General features: G+C 35.4%; 1 protein-coding gene across 9 annotated transcripts in view; it reads right to left on the minus strand.

Moving 5' to 3' along the window:
* Positions 1–2,125: 2,125 nt before the first annotated feature.
* Positions 2,126–18,250, minus strand: part of TRAPPC8 (trafficking protein particle complex subunit 8) — an 87,720-nt gene continuing 71,595 nt past the window's right edge. For all 9 annotated transcript variants that reach the window (XM_077900361.1, XM_077900359.1, XM_077900360.1 and 6 more), the window contains 4 exons: positions 14,939–15,040; positions 11,472–11,617; positions 4,094–4,183; positions 2,126–3,166 (listed from right to left, as the gene is read on the minus strand). In XM_077900361.1, the coding sequence (XP_077756487.1) occupies positions 2,932–3,166; positions 4,094–4,183; positions 11,472–11,617; positions 14,939–15,040 (573 nt within the window). In that variant the 3' untranslated portion in view covers positions 2,126–2,931. The remainder of the gene's footprint in view (positions 3,167–4,093; positions 4,184–11,471; positions 11,618–14,938; positions 15,041–18,250) is intronic.

Genomic DNA, 18,250 nt, shown 5'->3' on the forward strand with positions numbered 1-18,250 from the left:
TCACAAGCTGCTGGGCAAATCTCATCAATTATGGTAGGCTCTTAGGGTACCTACAAGTATTTGCACTTTAATGGAGTCTTCTGGAAATCAAGCCTAGGGGTATGAATCTTAATGAAAAAAAATTCAGTTGAGATTGAAAATTCTTTGAGCAGCACAGGCTTCAAAATACTCAGTGCTCTTCTAAGGAGCCAATTTACTCCCCTTAGGAGGCATTTCCTTTGCTGCCTGATGAATGACCCCGGTCCCTTGTTGCTCCTACAAGGCCTCACCACAAAGCCTGTCATCAGCGCTCTCTCTGCCAGATGGGAGTACTTTTACAGTTAGGGGAGACTTGCTTTGTTTCCAAGTGACTTCAGCTGACCCTTAAGCCGTGTTCTCTGGTTTCCTCTCCACAGTTCCTTCTGGATTCCCATCTTCCCCTCCACTCCCTACAAAGGCTGGTAGTAGATGCTTGAGATAGCTCGGAATTCAGTGCTAAATTCTCCATTCAGACAATCTGAAGTTAGTAGTGTTCTATGTCTAGTTATGCCAGAAGTATGAGTTAGGCGTGACTTCACTTGCTCTTATTGATATGTATATTTAACTGCAGAATGAAGGGAAAGATTAAGATTTAGGTAGACACCATTATCCTAGGGCCACCTGGAAATAAACACTCTGGTTTTATTTGTCTGAAGATACCTTTGTTTTATTTCCATTCCTAAAAGGTATTATTGCTGAGTTTAGAATCCTGGCTTGGCAGTTCATTTTTCTTTCAGCTCTTTGAAGATATTCCCCCAACCCACAGGCCCATTTTCCGGTTTTCATCATTTTGGTTGAGGAACATGTGATCAGCTATGCTACTGCTTGTCTTTGGAACTCAAGATTGTATTCGCCCCCACCACCACCACCACCTTTTTAAAATTCCCAGTAGTTTCACTTTGTGGCATCCAGATATAGTTTATGTTGTTTGGGATTTACTAAACCACTTGAATCTGTAACTTGATGTCCATCTTGGAAAATTCTCAGATTCCTTTCAAATACCATCTCTACCCTACCCTCTCTCTCCCCTCCTTCTGGGACTCCAAATAAACATAAAACTTTCTCGCTGAACCAGGTATGTCCCTTACTTTTTTTTTTTAAGATTTTATTTATTTATTCATGAGAGACAGAGAGAGACAGAGAGAGAGAGAGAGAGAGGCAGAGACACAGGCAGAGGGAGAAGCAGGCTCCATGCAGGGAGCCTGACATGGGATCGATCCAGGGTCTCCAGGATCACGCCCTGGGCTGAAGGTGGCACTAAACTGCTGAGCCACCGGGGCTGCCCTGTCCCTTACTTTCTTGTGTCCATTTTCCAAACTTTTGTCTCCTTGCTTCAGTTTATTTTTTTCCTGACCTGTATTTCTTGTTTCCAAGTATGTCAGATGTGTTGAAGGCTCTGCCTCTCAGCTGCTTCTTCCTAAGTAGATAAACACTCCCAAGGCCATGTAGCCCCAAATGATGGTCTCTTCTCTCTAGACTTTCTTCTTCTAGATTCTGGTCTACTAATAAGGGACTATATTGTTAACAGTTTGTCTTAATAAGATGTTTTCTTCTCTGTTTACTCTTTAGACTCTTTAGCAAGAAGACTAAAGCACCTAGGCTACCATACCCAGCTTCAGTCTGTAATGTTTTGCTTTAAGATTTTATTTACTTGAGAGAAAGAGAGCATGAGCAGTAGGGAGGGGTAGCGGGAGAAGCAGACCCCTCACCAAGCAGTGAGCCCAATGCAGAACTCAATCCCAGAACCCTGAGATCATGACCTGAGCCGACAGCAGACCCTTAACCAACCGAGCCACCCGGGCACCCCTGCAATGTGGTTTTTTTCAACAGTTCAGTAAGCATGATCTTCCTTTCTCCTAGAATATAAAACAATTATCCAGATTTGTAACTGGGCATCAGACAGGACATGTTTAAAGACAAAATTCATTTGCTCATGTAAAACAAGGCCACCAAGGAATGCAGGAACAAAGGCTGCACTTCATGTTTGCAAACAAAGCTATCTCAGGAAATTGGTTTGGCCTGCTATAATTAATATTGTTGGTATTTGTTTTAGATAAAGAATATATTAAGTCCTCTGAATTTAAAAAAAAAGCATCTCATAAGTCTATACAGTGAATAGCATGTCTTTATTCTATTTACATTTGTTATAAATATAATACATTTTTGAAAAGCTTATTTTTAATTAACTTGAGTAGATTTATATTTTAAACAGATCAACTCAATTGTTAAAGTTACATAATAAAGAATATGATAATTTAAATGACAAAAAATTTCATATTGTGAAATAGTGCACCCTATGCTGAGATGAATGAGGGGAAAAAAAGTCAAACTCCTTTCAAAACTATATTCAAAGCATCAGAAAAAATTTTCTTTTTACAAAGTTATGTATAAGCCATAGGAACCACCAGATACTGAAGTATGAAGACTCTATAACCAAAGTTCAAAACTGATTTTAGAGAATTGTGTGAAGCAAGACAGGAAAATTTGTATTTAACACTCTATAGAACTTCACAGTAAAGCTGGAATTTATAGACTAATGGCTTAACAGGAGTATTGCCAACAAGGCCTTTCTCTCCTCAGAATCATCTGTTATATTCATATACCATCAATAAGTTGTAACAGCAGACTTAGACATTGGTTTTTAAGACAGGGCTTAATAAGGTGCATGGATATGTTGAAATTCTGTATTATGAGCATGTAAATTATTACCAGGGTTTAAAGAAATACAAAAAAAGAATAAGTATTCTCAGTCCCACGTGCTTTGCATCATCAACACACTGACAAGTCGAAAGTATTTTGCAGCAATCCAACACCAACCTCCATAACAAGTTAGGTATTTCAAATACTGCTGTTAAAACTCATTCAGTAAAATAAAACTGATTCTTGTGGATATCAGTACAAATGTGCAAGTTGTCACACATTATTGATGATGATCAGGGCAGGCATGGAGTTCTGCTGACTTGTTTCAAACACTGTAACTTGGTCCGATAACTTGGCAAATACTCTAGGCGTTCCAAGGTTATAAACACCTGTATGAACAAAGCATGCTTTCAGCTGCAAACTGTGAATCTCCTGGCTTTTAAGCTGAAGTTTATATTGTGTTTGTCCAAGCCATGTAAATGACCCATGGATTTCCAATGCTTCTGGACTATGTGGGAGAAAGAAAACAGTAAGTTGGAGGGGTTTTTTTCTTTACAAATTTTTTCCTGAAGTCCCAGTAACACATTCATCTAGCGATTTTACTTCTAGAAACTAGTTCATAAAGCCAACTATTTATTAATAACAACAATAATGGCAATAGCTAGTATTACTAGTGCTATAATAGCTAACATTTGTTAACAGTTACTATGTTCTAGCCATAAGTGTTATCTCAATTAATGCTCACAATAGCAGCTAGTAAATGATGGAACCTGATTTCAAACCTCAGCTTTTAACCAACTGGTTATCCGTACCTAAAAATAAACTTGTATACAGGAATGTTTATAATACTAAAACTGTTTATAATGCTGAAAAATGGAGAGCAACCTATTATCTACCAGTAAGGCATTAGTGAATTTATGACACACATAATCATACATAGAACATGTCTGGACTCCAGAGAGCTGACCCAGTTCCTATCTGGGGTGTTATACAATAATAATCTGTGTATACTTCATATGAATTTTCTAAAAATCCAAAAATTTCTGCATTCCAAAAAGCATCTAGCTCTTGAGATATCAGATATGGGAGTATGGACTTATATTTTTTTAATTATTTAATAATTTTAAAAAAACCCTTTAAAAAAACTTCTGTTGCAAACTTGATTTTCCATCACCAACAAACTTTACAAAAAATTTGTCTCTGATCAAAACAATCTGTTGCTTTTGGAAATTGCTTGTCACTCCGTCACTGCTGTAATGCTGAGACAATCTGCAGTAATTCTTCTGTAACACTTCTGTTACGTCAAACACAAATCCAGGGCACATCTGAGTAAACTTCCTCTGTGTTAAGTCCTTATAGGCATAACTCAAAATATTAAACTGTTCTTAAATAAATCCTAAACTAAAAAATAATCTTGCACTAAGTGAATCTTTACCTTGTTGTTTTATGCCGAAGATCAACTATTACATCAACATCAGCCTTAGAACAATTGGATAGTAAAAGGGTGACTGGTACCAAACAAAGACTGTGGAAGGAAAATAGAGAGGTTAAGCTGTCATTTTATTTTTTAAATCAACTTTCTTGAAAATAACACTCACAAATACCTAAACAAGATCCTTAAAAACAATCAGATTCAAGAAAGGAAAAAACTGAGTTCCAAAATTATTCAAGACACAGTATTTGTGTAATTAAGAAGAAAAACATGTTCCAACAATGCCTGAATGTTAAATACCAGAACACACACATCCACAAAGTCATTTTGTTTCCATTTATTAGAGCTACTCTTAAAAAACAACCAAAGTGTTTCTTGGTAATTATTTCTCAAAATGAAAAACAAAAGTTTATAACATAAATAACTGCAACCAGGAAAGATCAATGAAGTAAAAATAAATTCTGAAAATGCCAACAACTAATCCTGTTCTCTTTATGTTTCTTGAAAATTACTTTGAGAATTTGACCTTGATTGACATTTGCTTTTCTACCAAAGATTTTACTTCTAGAAACTATTTTAGAAACTAAAACTAATCCTATACAACAAATTATGAGGAAAACCTTTTTAAGTGGACACATTTGCTCAGGTAATTCAGTTTCTGATATCGCTTTGTAATTAATAGATTACTAAAGCATTATTAAGCAAAGAATGGACAGGCGATGACAGAGGAAGACGTATGAAAAGACTGGTACAGATTTTAAATCAAGAACATAAAAAATAAACATAACCTAGGCACAAAAGAAGCCTGGTTACATGTTAATATTTTATTGTATAAATACAAAGAATAAAGAGATAGTAAAAAATAAAATATGGTAACCTTATAAGTGCACACAAAATGACTAAAAATATGCTCAATGTATTTTATGCTTTCAGAAATGGTATATCCTCTTACTGACAAATGTTTTCCAAACAAGACTGCAAATAACAGATTTCTCCTAACCAAAAAGCTCAGATAAATCAAAAACATGTCCTTCACTTGTGCTGGTGCTATGCCCTTACCTCCCCCACAAATCAAACTTCTCACAAGGAAAGGAAAGCAATCAAGACTATTGAGTAGGTTTTCAGTCTGAAGCACCTTTTTGGTTAATTCCAGTCGCATAATTTGTAACACAAAGCAAAACCTCAGGAATTTTTTGATCCTCAAATGCCAAATTCTCCACGCCTTATCTAAATGCCTCTAGAAATGTGAACATCTGGCTGTTTCCTAGCCCCAAACCAAACTCATTAAGTTCATTCCTTCTCCTCCTCAGGCGGTGCTGACCCTGTGTCAGTGGTCAGCACCCCACCCCCACCCCCGCATCCGCCCCAGTAAACCTTGGACACTATACTAAGTGCTGCTTCCTACTTGGGAACGGAGTTACTGCCTCGCCAAGTCCCCATTCCTAGTTTTCTATTATTCTTCACAAATTTCTGTCAATTCTTTCTCCCACACATCTCTGGAACCTGATTAATTCACTTGATCTTCATTTTCCTTACTAGTTTAAGGTATCTTGTCTCTTGGTATACTACAACAGCCTCTCGATTAGTGCCCGGCTGCAATCCATTCTTTACATGGGGTGTTGCTCATACTGTGCTTCTCACACTTGAACAAGCATCAGTATCACCTGGTGGGTAGGTTAAAAAAAGACTGCTGGGCCCCACTCCCAGTTCTGGTTCAGGAGGTTGGGGGTATGGCTCAAGGATTTGCACTTTAACAAGTTCCCAGACAATGCTAAGGCTACTGGTTGGAGACCACATTTTAAAAACCACTTTATACAACAGTCTTTCAAAAATGCTGATCTGATCAGCCACACAGAGTACCTAGAGACCAAACTGCTGACAACTATCCCCCTGCCACCAAGTTTAGCATTATTAAAGGCCTGGGTTCTACAGTTATAGTTCAAAAATGAGCTCAACAATTCTGTACCTTGGTTTTCTCAACTGTAAAACAGGAACAAATGGGCTCGTTATGATGATTAGGTAAGATCAAATATGCTAAAGTGCTGAGAATACTGCCTAGCACAGGTCCAAAAGCTCCATAAACAATGTCTAATATGACTTCTTATTTTGAAAGCTATGACAGCTAAACTCATTATGTTTCACATTTTGTTATCACTGGCCATATATTCTTTCTCATTTTTTTTTTTTTTTTAAAGATTTACTTACTCATGAGAGAGACACAGAGAGAAGCAGACATAGGCAGAGAGAGAAGCAGGTTCCCTGTGAGGAGACTGATGCAGGACTCGACCCCAGGGCCCCGGGATCACAACCTGAGCTAAAGGCCAACGCTCAACCACTGAGCTGCCCAGGTGCCCCTATTTCTCATATTCTAATTCCTGTAAGGCCTGGGTGCTACTGCTGTAGTCAAACCTTTTACTGTCCCATTCCCTCCTGCCTTTCTGTTTACATGAAGGAACACTCCCCTAAAGGTCTTCAATCTCTTCTCTTTATGTTTCTAGTCTTACTTTAACTGAAATTTGGCTGAGTACACAGCTTTCTCCATAGCCCTCTCAACAATAGGTACTGTTTTTCTTCCAAAGTCTTCCACAGCTTCGGTCAGAGTGTATCATTAATGTAGTTCTCAATGCCACTTCTTGATGATTTCTTCTTCCTATCTCTTCTGTCAAAACATCCATTTTTTGTCATAAACTACTCCACAGTTTTTATCTTTTTTTTATGTCCTCATACTGACATACTAAACCACCAACAGTAACTCAGTACAGCAGATTCTCTGGGGAAACGGGAAAGGAGGAGTATTTTGAAATATCCTAGGTAAAGATGAGGGAAGAGTCTGTTTCACCTCCCAACACCCATTCATCTTATAAATCTGTGAAGCAGCGGCATACCACCTAGATGAGAGACACTGCTCTAGGCTTCTCTTCCATATCAGCTATTGGCTTAAATTATTAAAAGCTTCAGCATGAATTTGCTTTCTTCTTTTTAATCCTAAGAGACTTGTCATCATGTGGACAACTTTACTGTCTTAACTCATTCAACACCTTCCCAAATTCAGTACTATACACAACTCAACTGCCTACTTTCCATGACCATATAGGGATAATTTTTAGTCACCTAAAACAGCTACCTCTGCAATAATACTCTGCCACTCCACTCTCTTAACAACTATCTTCCATCTTGCCAGCTCTCTCACTCAATTATACTTCTAATCTTAGTTTCACTAGGATGACCAATCACTTTGGCCCTCAATTTCAGTGTTTCTCACTCATGGTAACTGTAGTGTAACTAAAATTACTGTTTAGCACTCCCCTCACCCTTCCTATTGGGGGACTGTGAATCATCCTTGTTGACTGTGAAGGTGAGGCTAATTAGCCGATGGAATATTAATGTCTTTGATGTCAACAGAAGCCATAAGTGTGCTATTACAATATGGTTCACATTTGTACTCGAGAGAGATATGCCATGAGAAGAACATATCCAAGTAGCTGCTGCTCATTTGGACTGAGCCCAATATATATGTGGTGCAGACAGCAACCCAACCAACCCAAAGCTTGGAGATGAGCTTCAAGCTAAATGGTAGTTGACCTGCACGTCCATGAGTGCAAGAATACCTTGTAGGCTACTGAATTCTGGAGTGGTTTGTTTTAAAACATTACTGTGGCAATAATGACTGATATGGATGCATGCTGGTATCAGATGAGGACATTTAAAAAATACAGATGCCTGGGTCCTATTCCCAGAGATTCTGCTTTAACTGGCATTGAGCACTGGGATTTTCAAAAATTCTCCAGGTAATTCTAATGTGCAGCCAGGAGGGTTGGAAAAAAACTGCCACATTTTATTGATCCTTATCTAACCTGTCTTGTTTTCACATACTTCCATGCACAGTTTTATTTAATTGTGGTTTTATTTTTAACCCACTACTCTACTTTAGCTTGATCAAACCTGCCCTGCTTCACATACTACCCTGCACTGCCTAGATTCTATGATGCTTTTTAACTCCAATAGAATCATGTGGAAAATTCCAAGGATATTTAATCCTTGTCTCTAAGGCATAGCCAAAGCTTTAACTACTAAGGTTAAAAAGAAGCACTGTGGAATCGAAGATATTCAGGAAGTACATAAAGAACAGGTCCAATAAAGAGAGACAAAGTAAAACAATAGGTTTAAAATGAAACATCAGGGAATTAAAACTACCCATGAAAAGTACAAGATGTCAAGACAGGTTCAACAGGGATAAAACAAAAATTTTTTCCCTCACCTATGGCTGCAAATTAGAACATTAAGACCTGGACAAAAAGGATTTTATAAATAACTTAAATGGTTAAAATTTTTAAAATCTGACATGGAACAAAGGGAATTCCCATATACTGCTAGTGGGATGTCCAAGTTGGTTAGACTACTTTGGAGAAATTCCTAAATACCAAAAAAAAAAAGGGATCCCTGGGTGGCGCAGCGGTTTGGCGCCTGCCTTTGGAGACCCGGGATCGAATCCCACATCAGGCTCCCGGTGCATGTACCTAGCTGTACCTAGCTCTTGGGCTCGATCCTGGAGACCCGGGATGGAATCCCACATCAGGCTCCCAGTGCATGGAGCCTGCTTCTCCCTCTGCCTGTGTCTGTGCCTCTCTCTCTCTGTGACTATCATAAATAAATAAAAATTAAAAAAAAAAAAAAGAGGCAAGCACACATACACCCGGAGATTATACACAAGATTATTCACAGAATTCAAAAGAAATCAAGTATGAAAACAATCCAGAAGTCCATCAGTAGTAAAGTAGATAAACAGATAAACTGTTCTGGTATGTTGAAACATTCACGTGGCAATGAAAATCCTGTTTTATGTAATAGTTGGAAATTACTAACATAATATTGAGTGAAAGATGCTGGACATAAAAAGAATATACTCTATAATTCCACTTATAAGAAGTTCAAAAAATGCCCCACAAAAATCAAACTATAGATATATGTATTTAGAAAAATTAAGCAAAGCAGCAACTATCAATATTGCGGGTTCATGGGGTAGTGACTGGGAAGGAATACACAGGGGGCTTCTTGATGCTTGCAATATTCTATTTCCTAAATAGATGTGGTTATTTGGGTGTTAACTTTGTGGAGAAAAAAATCACCATGGTCAAATATTTTTGTTTTTGAGCACTTTTCTGTGTGTTATATTTAACAATGAAAAGGTTTAAATGTGGTGAGTACCATTTAAGTTACTTTTTAAATATGTCTGATGGGGCAGTCCCGGTGGCGCAGCGGTTTAGCGCCGCCTGCAGCCCAGGGTGTGATCCTGGGGACCAGGGATTGAGTCCCTGTCGGGCTCCCTTCATGGAGCCTGCTTCTCCCTCTGCCTGTGTCTCTGCCTCTCTCTCTGCCTCTCTGTGTTGCTCATGAATAAATAAAATCTTAAAAATAAATTAAGTAAGTAAGTAAGTAAGTCTGATGTTAACTCTCTGTCAAGGTCTTAATTTTGCCTAGCAATGTGTTCTTAGCCAGTTTCTTCTCATTCCTCTCAGAAGTTAGCCTTAAATCTCACTTCTCAAAAATGTTCTATCCTTTATTCTCTTACCTCCTATATTACTTTGTGTAGTTAACCTTGCTCCTAGAAACATACCCAAAATGGAGGCACTCCATAATGTGTGAACATGTTAAAATTTCTCCCTACCTTCTTCTGTCCCTGTTTCAATAGCAAGTACAAAGCTAAACCTGTCATTCTTTGGTGTATCTTTCCACCTATTAAGGATTCTGTTATTCTCCCTGTATCCCATCATCTCCTTCAGGACCATAAACACATCCATATCCTACCTAGTAAGAAAACAATACTGAATAGATATTCTGGGATCTCTGTTAATAGCCCAGCTTCCTGAAAGAGTGGTCTATACTTGTAGATTACACTTTATTTAACTACCTCCCAATCTCTCCTAAACCTATTATATTCTGATTCCACTCCCATTGCATAGTAACATTCTTCTAAGAAACCATCAATGGTCTCTTATTGTCAGATCCAATAAATAATGTTTTGGTCCATTTACTGCTTGACATTTCTGCAGCATCTTAAACATTTATATTATTTTTCTCTCTTTGAACTGTTCTCTCTCAACTTTTGAGATAACGCTTTCTCCTCATTGGTCTTCTAATTACCTCTCAACTAGTATTCTTTGTGTATTCCTTTTCCTTTAACTCTTTTCTCAGATGTCATTGTTCTGCAGGTCACTGTTCTCTTCTTGTTCTATCCCACCCTACCCCACCCTTATGTAGGGTAGACTTTTCACCAAAATTCATACCTTCAATTATCACTTACAGAGTGGTGCTAAGAGACTTCTTTCCATCTTTTCTTATTGCTGCAAACCAGCAATTTTTTGAAGTGTCATCTGACTTAGGACTTTTTTATTTTTAGAATCTTAAGTTTATGTAATCAAGCTACTTACCAAAATTACAAATATAGATAGATGCCCCTTGAACAACACAGGAGTTAGGGGTGCCAACCCCTACATAGCGAAAAATCTGTGTATTCCTTTTGACTACCCAGAAACTTAACTACTTACAGCTTACAGTTGACTCAAAGCCTTACCAATAACATAAACTGTCAAATAACACATATTTGGTATGTTATATGAATTATATACTATATTCTTAAAATAAGGTAAGCTGGAGAAAAGAAAATGTTATTAAGAAAATTCTTAAGAATGTTCTGTGTACACTTGAGAAGAATGCATTTTCTTCTGTTGTTGGATTCAATCTCCTGAACATGTCTGATAGGTATATTTGGTCTATAATGTTCTTTATGTCAGCTGTTTATTAATTTTTATCTGGATATTCCATTATTAAAAGTGGGATTGAAGTCTTCTAGTAAAAATAATAATAAAAAATAAAAAATCCTTAAGAGAAAATACATTTATAGTATTGTATTTATCAAAAAAGATCATGTAGAAACAGACCCATATAGTTTGAACTGCATGTTCAAGGGTTTACTGAACATTATTCCCCAAGAATTTTAGCACTTAGTAAATCTTAATAGTGCTGTCTAAATTTGGACTGTTTGATGAGTCTATAGTCATTTCTTACATTTAGTATGTGTCTAAAACAAAAACAAAATGATACAATATTTTTTCCTTGTTTCTGACTTAATGATAAACCTGCTCACCAAAAGGAAACTATCGGCAACTGAGGTGTCGAATACAATATCCATCTCTAACCAGAGCTCCAATACACAGTAATTGTAGTAAAGGGTAAATTACTTAAGAGCAATTTCCATACACTCAATATTATTCTAAATTTCTTCTATTATTTGGGTTAATTCCATTGTTAAATAAATAAGAGTATGTGCAAGTGTGCGCACACATGCATTGTAGAAAAATCTTAACAAAAATAAGCCTCAGACCTTTTTTGATGAAATGGATGATTGAATGATTCTGGATAGTGAAGACTCGTTTTAATGAGATTAGAAAGCTGCTCTACTGATGGTCTTAAAGGAACTGTAGTGTTTTCTGGCCTGAAAAATTTTAATAGTTCCATTTCTGGTGGCTCCTGAGAAAAGAAAAAAAATATATGACAATAAAAACATCTTGTTAAAATATGGCATATACAAACAAAATAAGTTAAAACCAGTTGAGACAAAGGAAAGCACAAACAATACAATACTTTTTCTGCTGTTAAACTAACAGATTCATCAGTGATACAATTTAGGATAAAGAATCTAGGATCAGAATCATTTATTCATTCCTTATGTGCTGGAGTTAGATTTGAATTCTAGGAACTTCACATACTAACTCTATGATCTTGGATAAGGTATTCAAAATCTGCTGTGGTTCTCATTTGGTAAAATTCCTTATTACTTAGTACTTAAGTCACAGACACTGAATTAATTATATAGCACCTGCTTTAATAGTTGAAGAACTAAAATTGCCTTAAAATTTCACTTTGTCAATAGACTGCTGTGTTTTAGAGATGACAGCATTTCATCTGTACTAACTGAAGGTTAACATGCATCTAGAAGTCTCAAGATAGCCAGTGTCAGGCACACGGTAAAGATTTCAGTAGGTATCATTATCACCTAAAGGAAAACAGAGAATATCATCCCCTTTCTACTATTATCTTTTTAAATCATTTTTACTCCATTTTTTTTTTTTACCATCCAGGAAAGTTCTGATTTTTTATTTTTAATTCCATGCTAGCCTAGTTGGGATTTTGCTCTGCACTAGGGATTGGCAAACTATAGTCCCAGGGGCCAAATCCAGCCTGTTATCTGTTTTTGTAAAGAAAGTTTTATTGAAATAGCCATATCCATTTGTTTACATACTATCTATGGCTGCTTTTGGACTCCAACAACAGAGATGAGTAACCAGCACAGCCTAACATATTACCATCTGATTATTCTCAGAAAAAGTTTGCTGATCCCTGATCTATACAGCTATAAAAGCAAGAACTAAATTTGTTTTTGATTTCTAAGTCAGAGAAAAGTAACTAGAGGTTTACTTTGAAGGAAAGAAGAAGAACAGAAGCAGAACTTCTAGGGTGCTAGTTCTGTTCTATTTCATGATCCGGGTCCTGGTTATACTGGAGTGTTCTTCAATTCATGAAATTCAATAAGCTATTCAACTATTCTGTATTTATCTTACACTTTAAGAGAAAGTTCAAAGAATGTATTATTGTTTAATATATTCTAAATGTAAAAAAAAGAAGCTGTTGAGACTTCTAAATTATAAATAAATTTCCATATGCCACTTATTAGGAGGAAAACACACGAACAAGGGCCTTAAAAGGATACCAAAAGCCTGAGCTAATTTATTGAGAGAATATTTAAGAGTTTCCCTTCTCCCAGCTTAAGAGTAGCGAAAAGTATTTTCATAACCAGTGCTAAATATTTGTCCAGTGATTTGACAATAAGCTTCTGATTCATACCTTATGATAGTTCTACCACAAGAGAGGCAAGGACTAATGAACTATTACCTTTGTCTTCTAAGTGAGTAGTAAGCTAAAGTTCATCAAGTTGTACAAGTAATTTGGTCAACAATCTGAAAGTCTTTGGGCTCCAAATCTATCATTCACAGTATTATGAAACTGCCTTATATCCCAAGATCAGTTAATCATATAAAGAGAATAAAAAATATTTCAAAGGTGCAAAAATATTTCAAAGGAAATATTTATGTAAATATTGTAATTTTGTAACTATAATTTATAATATTTATGTAAATAATGTAATTACATATTGTAAATACATATGTAATATGTAAAATGGATATGCCATTCATGGTATGTAAAATGAAAATACAACAAGAATAAATTTTATATAGCAATCACTTTTTCATTTTCTAAATACTATTTCTGCCAATGTTTGAGAGGTTCCAAATTATCAAAAACTTATAACTATACAACTAGAACTTGGGACTTCTGTATTAATCAAAGGCAAAAACAACCAAGTTTTTAAAAAAGAAAAAGATATGGGGTTAAATTTGATATATTCATTAAACCTAATGGAATATTACCATTTGTAACTACTGAAGTAAAAACTGATTCAAGATGTAGAATTGCCAATGGATGCTAAAACTAGTGGACCTAGGTCTGATAAGAAATCAGACATTTATTACATAGGTCCAAATTATCTCCCACAAATTACTTATTAGAAAAGGAAAGGAAAAACAGAACTTTACTGTAGACAAATATGGTGCATACCACCTTAATCAAATGATCCAGCACTGGTAATGAAACAAATTAACATCAAGTGCTTTTTGATATAATATACTGGCAAGGACATAACATTAATTCTGTAGTATTTCTGCCAAAAATGCATGATCTTAATCTAATCATGAGGAAACACAAGGAAAGCCCAAAGAGGTATTATTCTACATTAAAATAAATGCCCCATGCTCTTCAAAGATGTCAGTGACATATTGACAGATCAAGGCTCAGAAACTGTTCCAGATTAAAAGAGACTACAGAGACCTGACAAGTAAATGTAATGCATGATCCTGAACTGGATACTGGTTAGGAAAAAATAATTGTTACAAGAATATAACGGAGACCTCTGATGACATTTGAATATGGACTATAAATGAGTACTGTATCAGTGTTAAAGTTCCTGAATTTAGTGATTATGTAAGAGACTGTCCTTATTCTTAGGAAAATGAGGACAGAGGAGAAGGACATCTGCAATTTACTTGGGAATAATTACTTGGGAATGATTAAGAAAATAAAAATCAATGTGTACATAAATAGAGAAAAAATCATAAAGCAAAGGTAAAATGCTAACCACTGGTGAAAACTATGAGAGTCTTTTATGCTAATCTTGCAGCTTTTCTGCAAGTTTGAAAATTGCAAAATGAAAGCTTTCAAAAATAATGAGAAAAGCTTAAAAGTAAGATCCATTATTTATAAACAATACAAGGCCACTGCTTAAATTACTGGATGTGCTTAAACTTTGTTTATACATCCTATGGGAACTTTTTACTAAAATAAAATAGTGTTTTATGAGAAAAGACATTAAACACTATTACCAGCTGCTGTACCTCTCCACCGGCCATCCTTTACATTTTATGCTCTGCCTTCCTGGAGGTCTGGGCATGTTTCCCTTCCTCTCAAGCAAATCAATTCTTTTTATAACTATGAATTCTAGATTTAATATAGAATATTTATTAGAAACCTCAAGATCACAAGTGCATCTTAATACTTTTACAAGATGCTAATAAATTTTAATTTATGTTCATTTCTCATTTTAATTATTTGCCACCAACTCCCCACTCAAATCTCAATATAAAAGGCTGCACAAACCAGATCCCTTCCAAAACCCAAAAAACCTATCAATCAAAAACTCCACAGTTCACAAGAAGACCCAAAGAAAACTGTTATTACCTGTTTCTGAGGACATGAAAAGGCTTCTTTTCCTATGGTACGAAGAAGAATATGATGCTGACCTTCCAAAATAAGCTGCTTACTATCTTCTACTACATAAGCCTAAGACAAAGCACAAAAATGTTACCTTTCTTGGCAGTAACCTCAAAAGTAATGAATGCAATATTTGATGGAATTAGTAATATGGCTACTTAACAATTACCAACACTATGGAATGTCAGCATTTCCACTTTTATTTATTCAATCAATAAAGAATCTGTCAAAATGTGTTTTATCTCAATTTAACACAGTTGGCCTGGACATTTAAGGGACACATCTTAAAATCTTTTTCAATTTTCTCTACAGCTCTCAAGAAACTTGTCCAGGGGTCCTGGGTGGCTCAGAGGTTTAGCGCCTGCCTTCGGCCCAGGGCATGATCCTGAAGTACCAGGATCGAGTCCCACATCGGGCTCCCTGCATGGAGCCTGCTTCTCCCTCTGCCTGTTAAATAGTTTTATTTATTTATTTTTTAAATAGTTTTAATTAAAACTCTCTGCCTCTCTCTCCCTCTGTCTCATGAATAAATAAATAAAATCTTTAAAAAAAAAGAAAAAAGAAAAAAAAAACTTGTCCAAAAGAACAGTGCTATAATAACACAAGCCTTTTTGTTACTGGACTGTCAATATACAGGCAAAACATTTTTTCTCATAGTCTTGCTTCTGAAATGCCCTATGGTTTATCTAGTAGAACAAAATCAGTGAGTACAATCATAAATCTTTTTTTTAATCATAAATCTTATAAGTGGAAATGTCACACCCTTGGATATCTTAAATAAGTACATATGCTTTAAAAAAAAAAAAAAAAGGCTGATTTCATCTATATCACAACTGGTTCCAGCATATAACTCATCACCCTCTTAAATTACTTCTGTCCCAGAGAAAATGTTATATGTAAATGGGTCTGGTATACTGTTAGCATCACATTATGCAAATACAAAAGCTTAAAAAATGTTTGACAAGTCTTTTTTTACTGTTATATTCAACAGACACAAAATTTCTGAGCCAAAATGCTATAAAAATTTCTAAATGTTTTCATTTCATATTTTCAATTTCTCTATTTTATCATGGCTAGTCTGCCATCTGCAGATCACACTTGGAGTAGTGCTGCACTAAGAAACAGGACAGCCCAGGACCTACTCCGTGTCCATCAATACGCAATCCAATACACCTGATGCGGTAGACCTGAGTGGATGAATGCGGACAGGGTAAGGTTCTGAGAAATGTCATGTTTTTTCCAATAGTCTCATGGGATTGAATAAAAATAACCCATAGCCATGATGAATTCTATAATGTATTCTCCTCTTTGCACAAAGGCTTTAACTTTTTAAAACAAACCTTTTTGTTTGGTTAAGATTGGTTATGAATTACTTTATGCCCCTTTTCCAATTATATTTCAGAAAAATGTTGTCTGAACTCTTCATTTTTCTCCTCCCGTACATTTTATTGAAAGACTCCTATGCTACCTGTATTTCCTACTCCACAACTTAAATGACTTCTCAAGTTTCCTTTCCCTCAGTGTGTCATTTTTGCATTATCTAGAGATCTCACTAAAGAAAATCTACCAGTCACTTCTCAAATGAGTGTGCGATAAACTTATCTCAGATACAAGACACTACCAACTTAGTATCCTATTCTTTATTCTATTCAAACTTCCAATTCCTAGCCAAGGAGTATCATAACCTTAGTTTTCTTCTTCGTGTGATCAGCAATACTAGAAGTGGCCTTTTATTGAGGGCTGTTTTTTAAAAGATAAACACTTTTCTCCCCAAAGTTAACTGTGGACTTAACAATAAATACAAAGTACAGATATATTTACTCAAAACTTTGTCTCGAAACATTACAAACTGTTATGTGGCAGAAATCTGTGGAATGCAGCCACATACCCCAAGGGTTAGTATACGTTTAATGAGTGGTTGGTTTATATTAAGGGACAATACCGCTGAGCCTGAAAATAGAATCCTGATTCTAAGCTTCAACAACATTTCACACTAAAAATGTGTAACTGATCTTTTTAATATTAAACACTTATAATCAATGAAAGTACCAATTTGTTTAAATAGCTTTAATTAAAACTTATGCAAAAAAAAGAAAACTTCATGCTCGCTTGGTTTCAAAAAAGTTTAGTAGAAAATGTATGATGTAGTAAAAAAGAATAGGGTATCTGAACCAATTTAAAAATACATGTACTGATCATCTACTCTGGGCATATCTCTCTATGTGAGCCCTTATTACAGACAACACAAAATCAAACCTTTCCATAGTGTTCCGGAGAATATCCTTAGGCCAATTGTTTTTTAAAAAGTATAAAAGTATTATATTTTATAATATAATCTTATTATATATTATATGTAACATGTATAAGTCCTTATATGCATAAGATACAAATGGGTGCATTGTTAAAAAAACAAGCCTCCTTTGTATTATAGCTCAGGTAATCTTAAGACTAAGGTTTAAACAATCTCATTCTGGTCTGCCATGTGTGGATCTTATCTGGATCCGATTTTTAAAAAAACTGAAATATTTTCAAATAATCTGGAAAAACTGAAAACAGACCAACAAATAGGTAATAATTAAGAATTATTGTTAATTTGACTCAGTGAGATAAAATACTCTGGGGTTAGGTTAAATAAGAAAGTCCTCATCTGCAAGAAGTAAATACAGAAGCATTTGTATTTGATAAAAAAATATGTCATTAAAAAAATACTACAGCAAAAAACAAAGGAAGGCAAAAATAAAAGAAAACAAAGGAGAGGGGCTAATGGAATAGATGAAAGATGAACAGCAACAAATTAGTGAATATGGAGCCTGAGTAATACGTATCTGAAGATTCATGGTACTATATTTTCTTTTTCAGTGTTTGAAAATGCCCACAATAAAGATTTAATAATAATACCGCTTTCATGGAGCTTATCATATCTACAATATTCTCAGTACCACTAAGAAGTAACAATAACAGAGAAGAAAGCTATATATAATTTTAATGAATTCTTTCTCATTATGGGGAATGCCTGGGTAGCTCAGTTGGTTAAGCATCCTGGGATCAAGCCCCACATCGGGGAGTCTGCTTATCCCCCTCCCTCTGCCCCTCCTTCCCACTCATGCGCTCTTTCTCTCAAACAAAATCCTAAAAAAAAAAAAGTATTTAAGAAGTCATTATGAACTGTTAAAAAAAGTTATGAAATAACTTTAATATTGAAAATGAAAATTTTAAGCAGAAAAAATAAAAGTAACAGCTTACATTTGTTCTTCAGCTTAAGGCTCAAGTAACTATAAG

Source organism: Canis aureus, chromosome 6, assembly GCF_053574225.1.
Source record: "Canis aureus isolate CA01 chromosome 6, VMU_Caureus_v.1.0, whole genome shotgun sequence".
Taxonomy (NCBI): domain Eukaryota; kingdom Metazoa; phylum Chordata; class Mammalia; order Carnivora; family Canidae; genus Canis; species Canis aureus.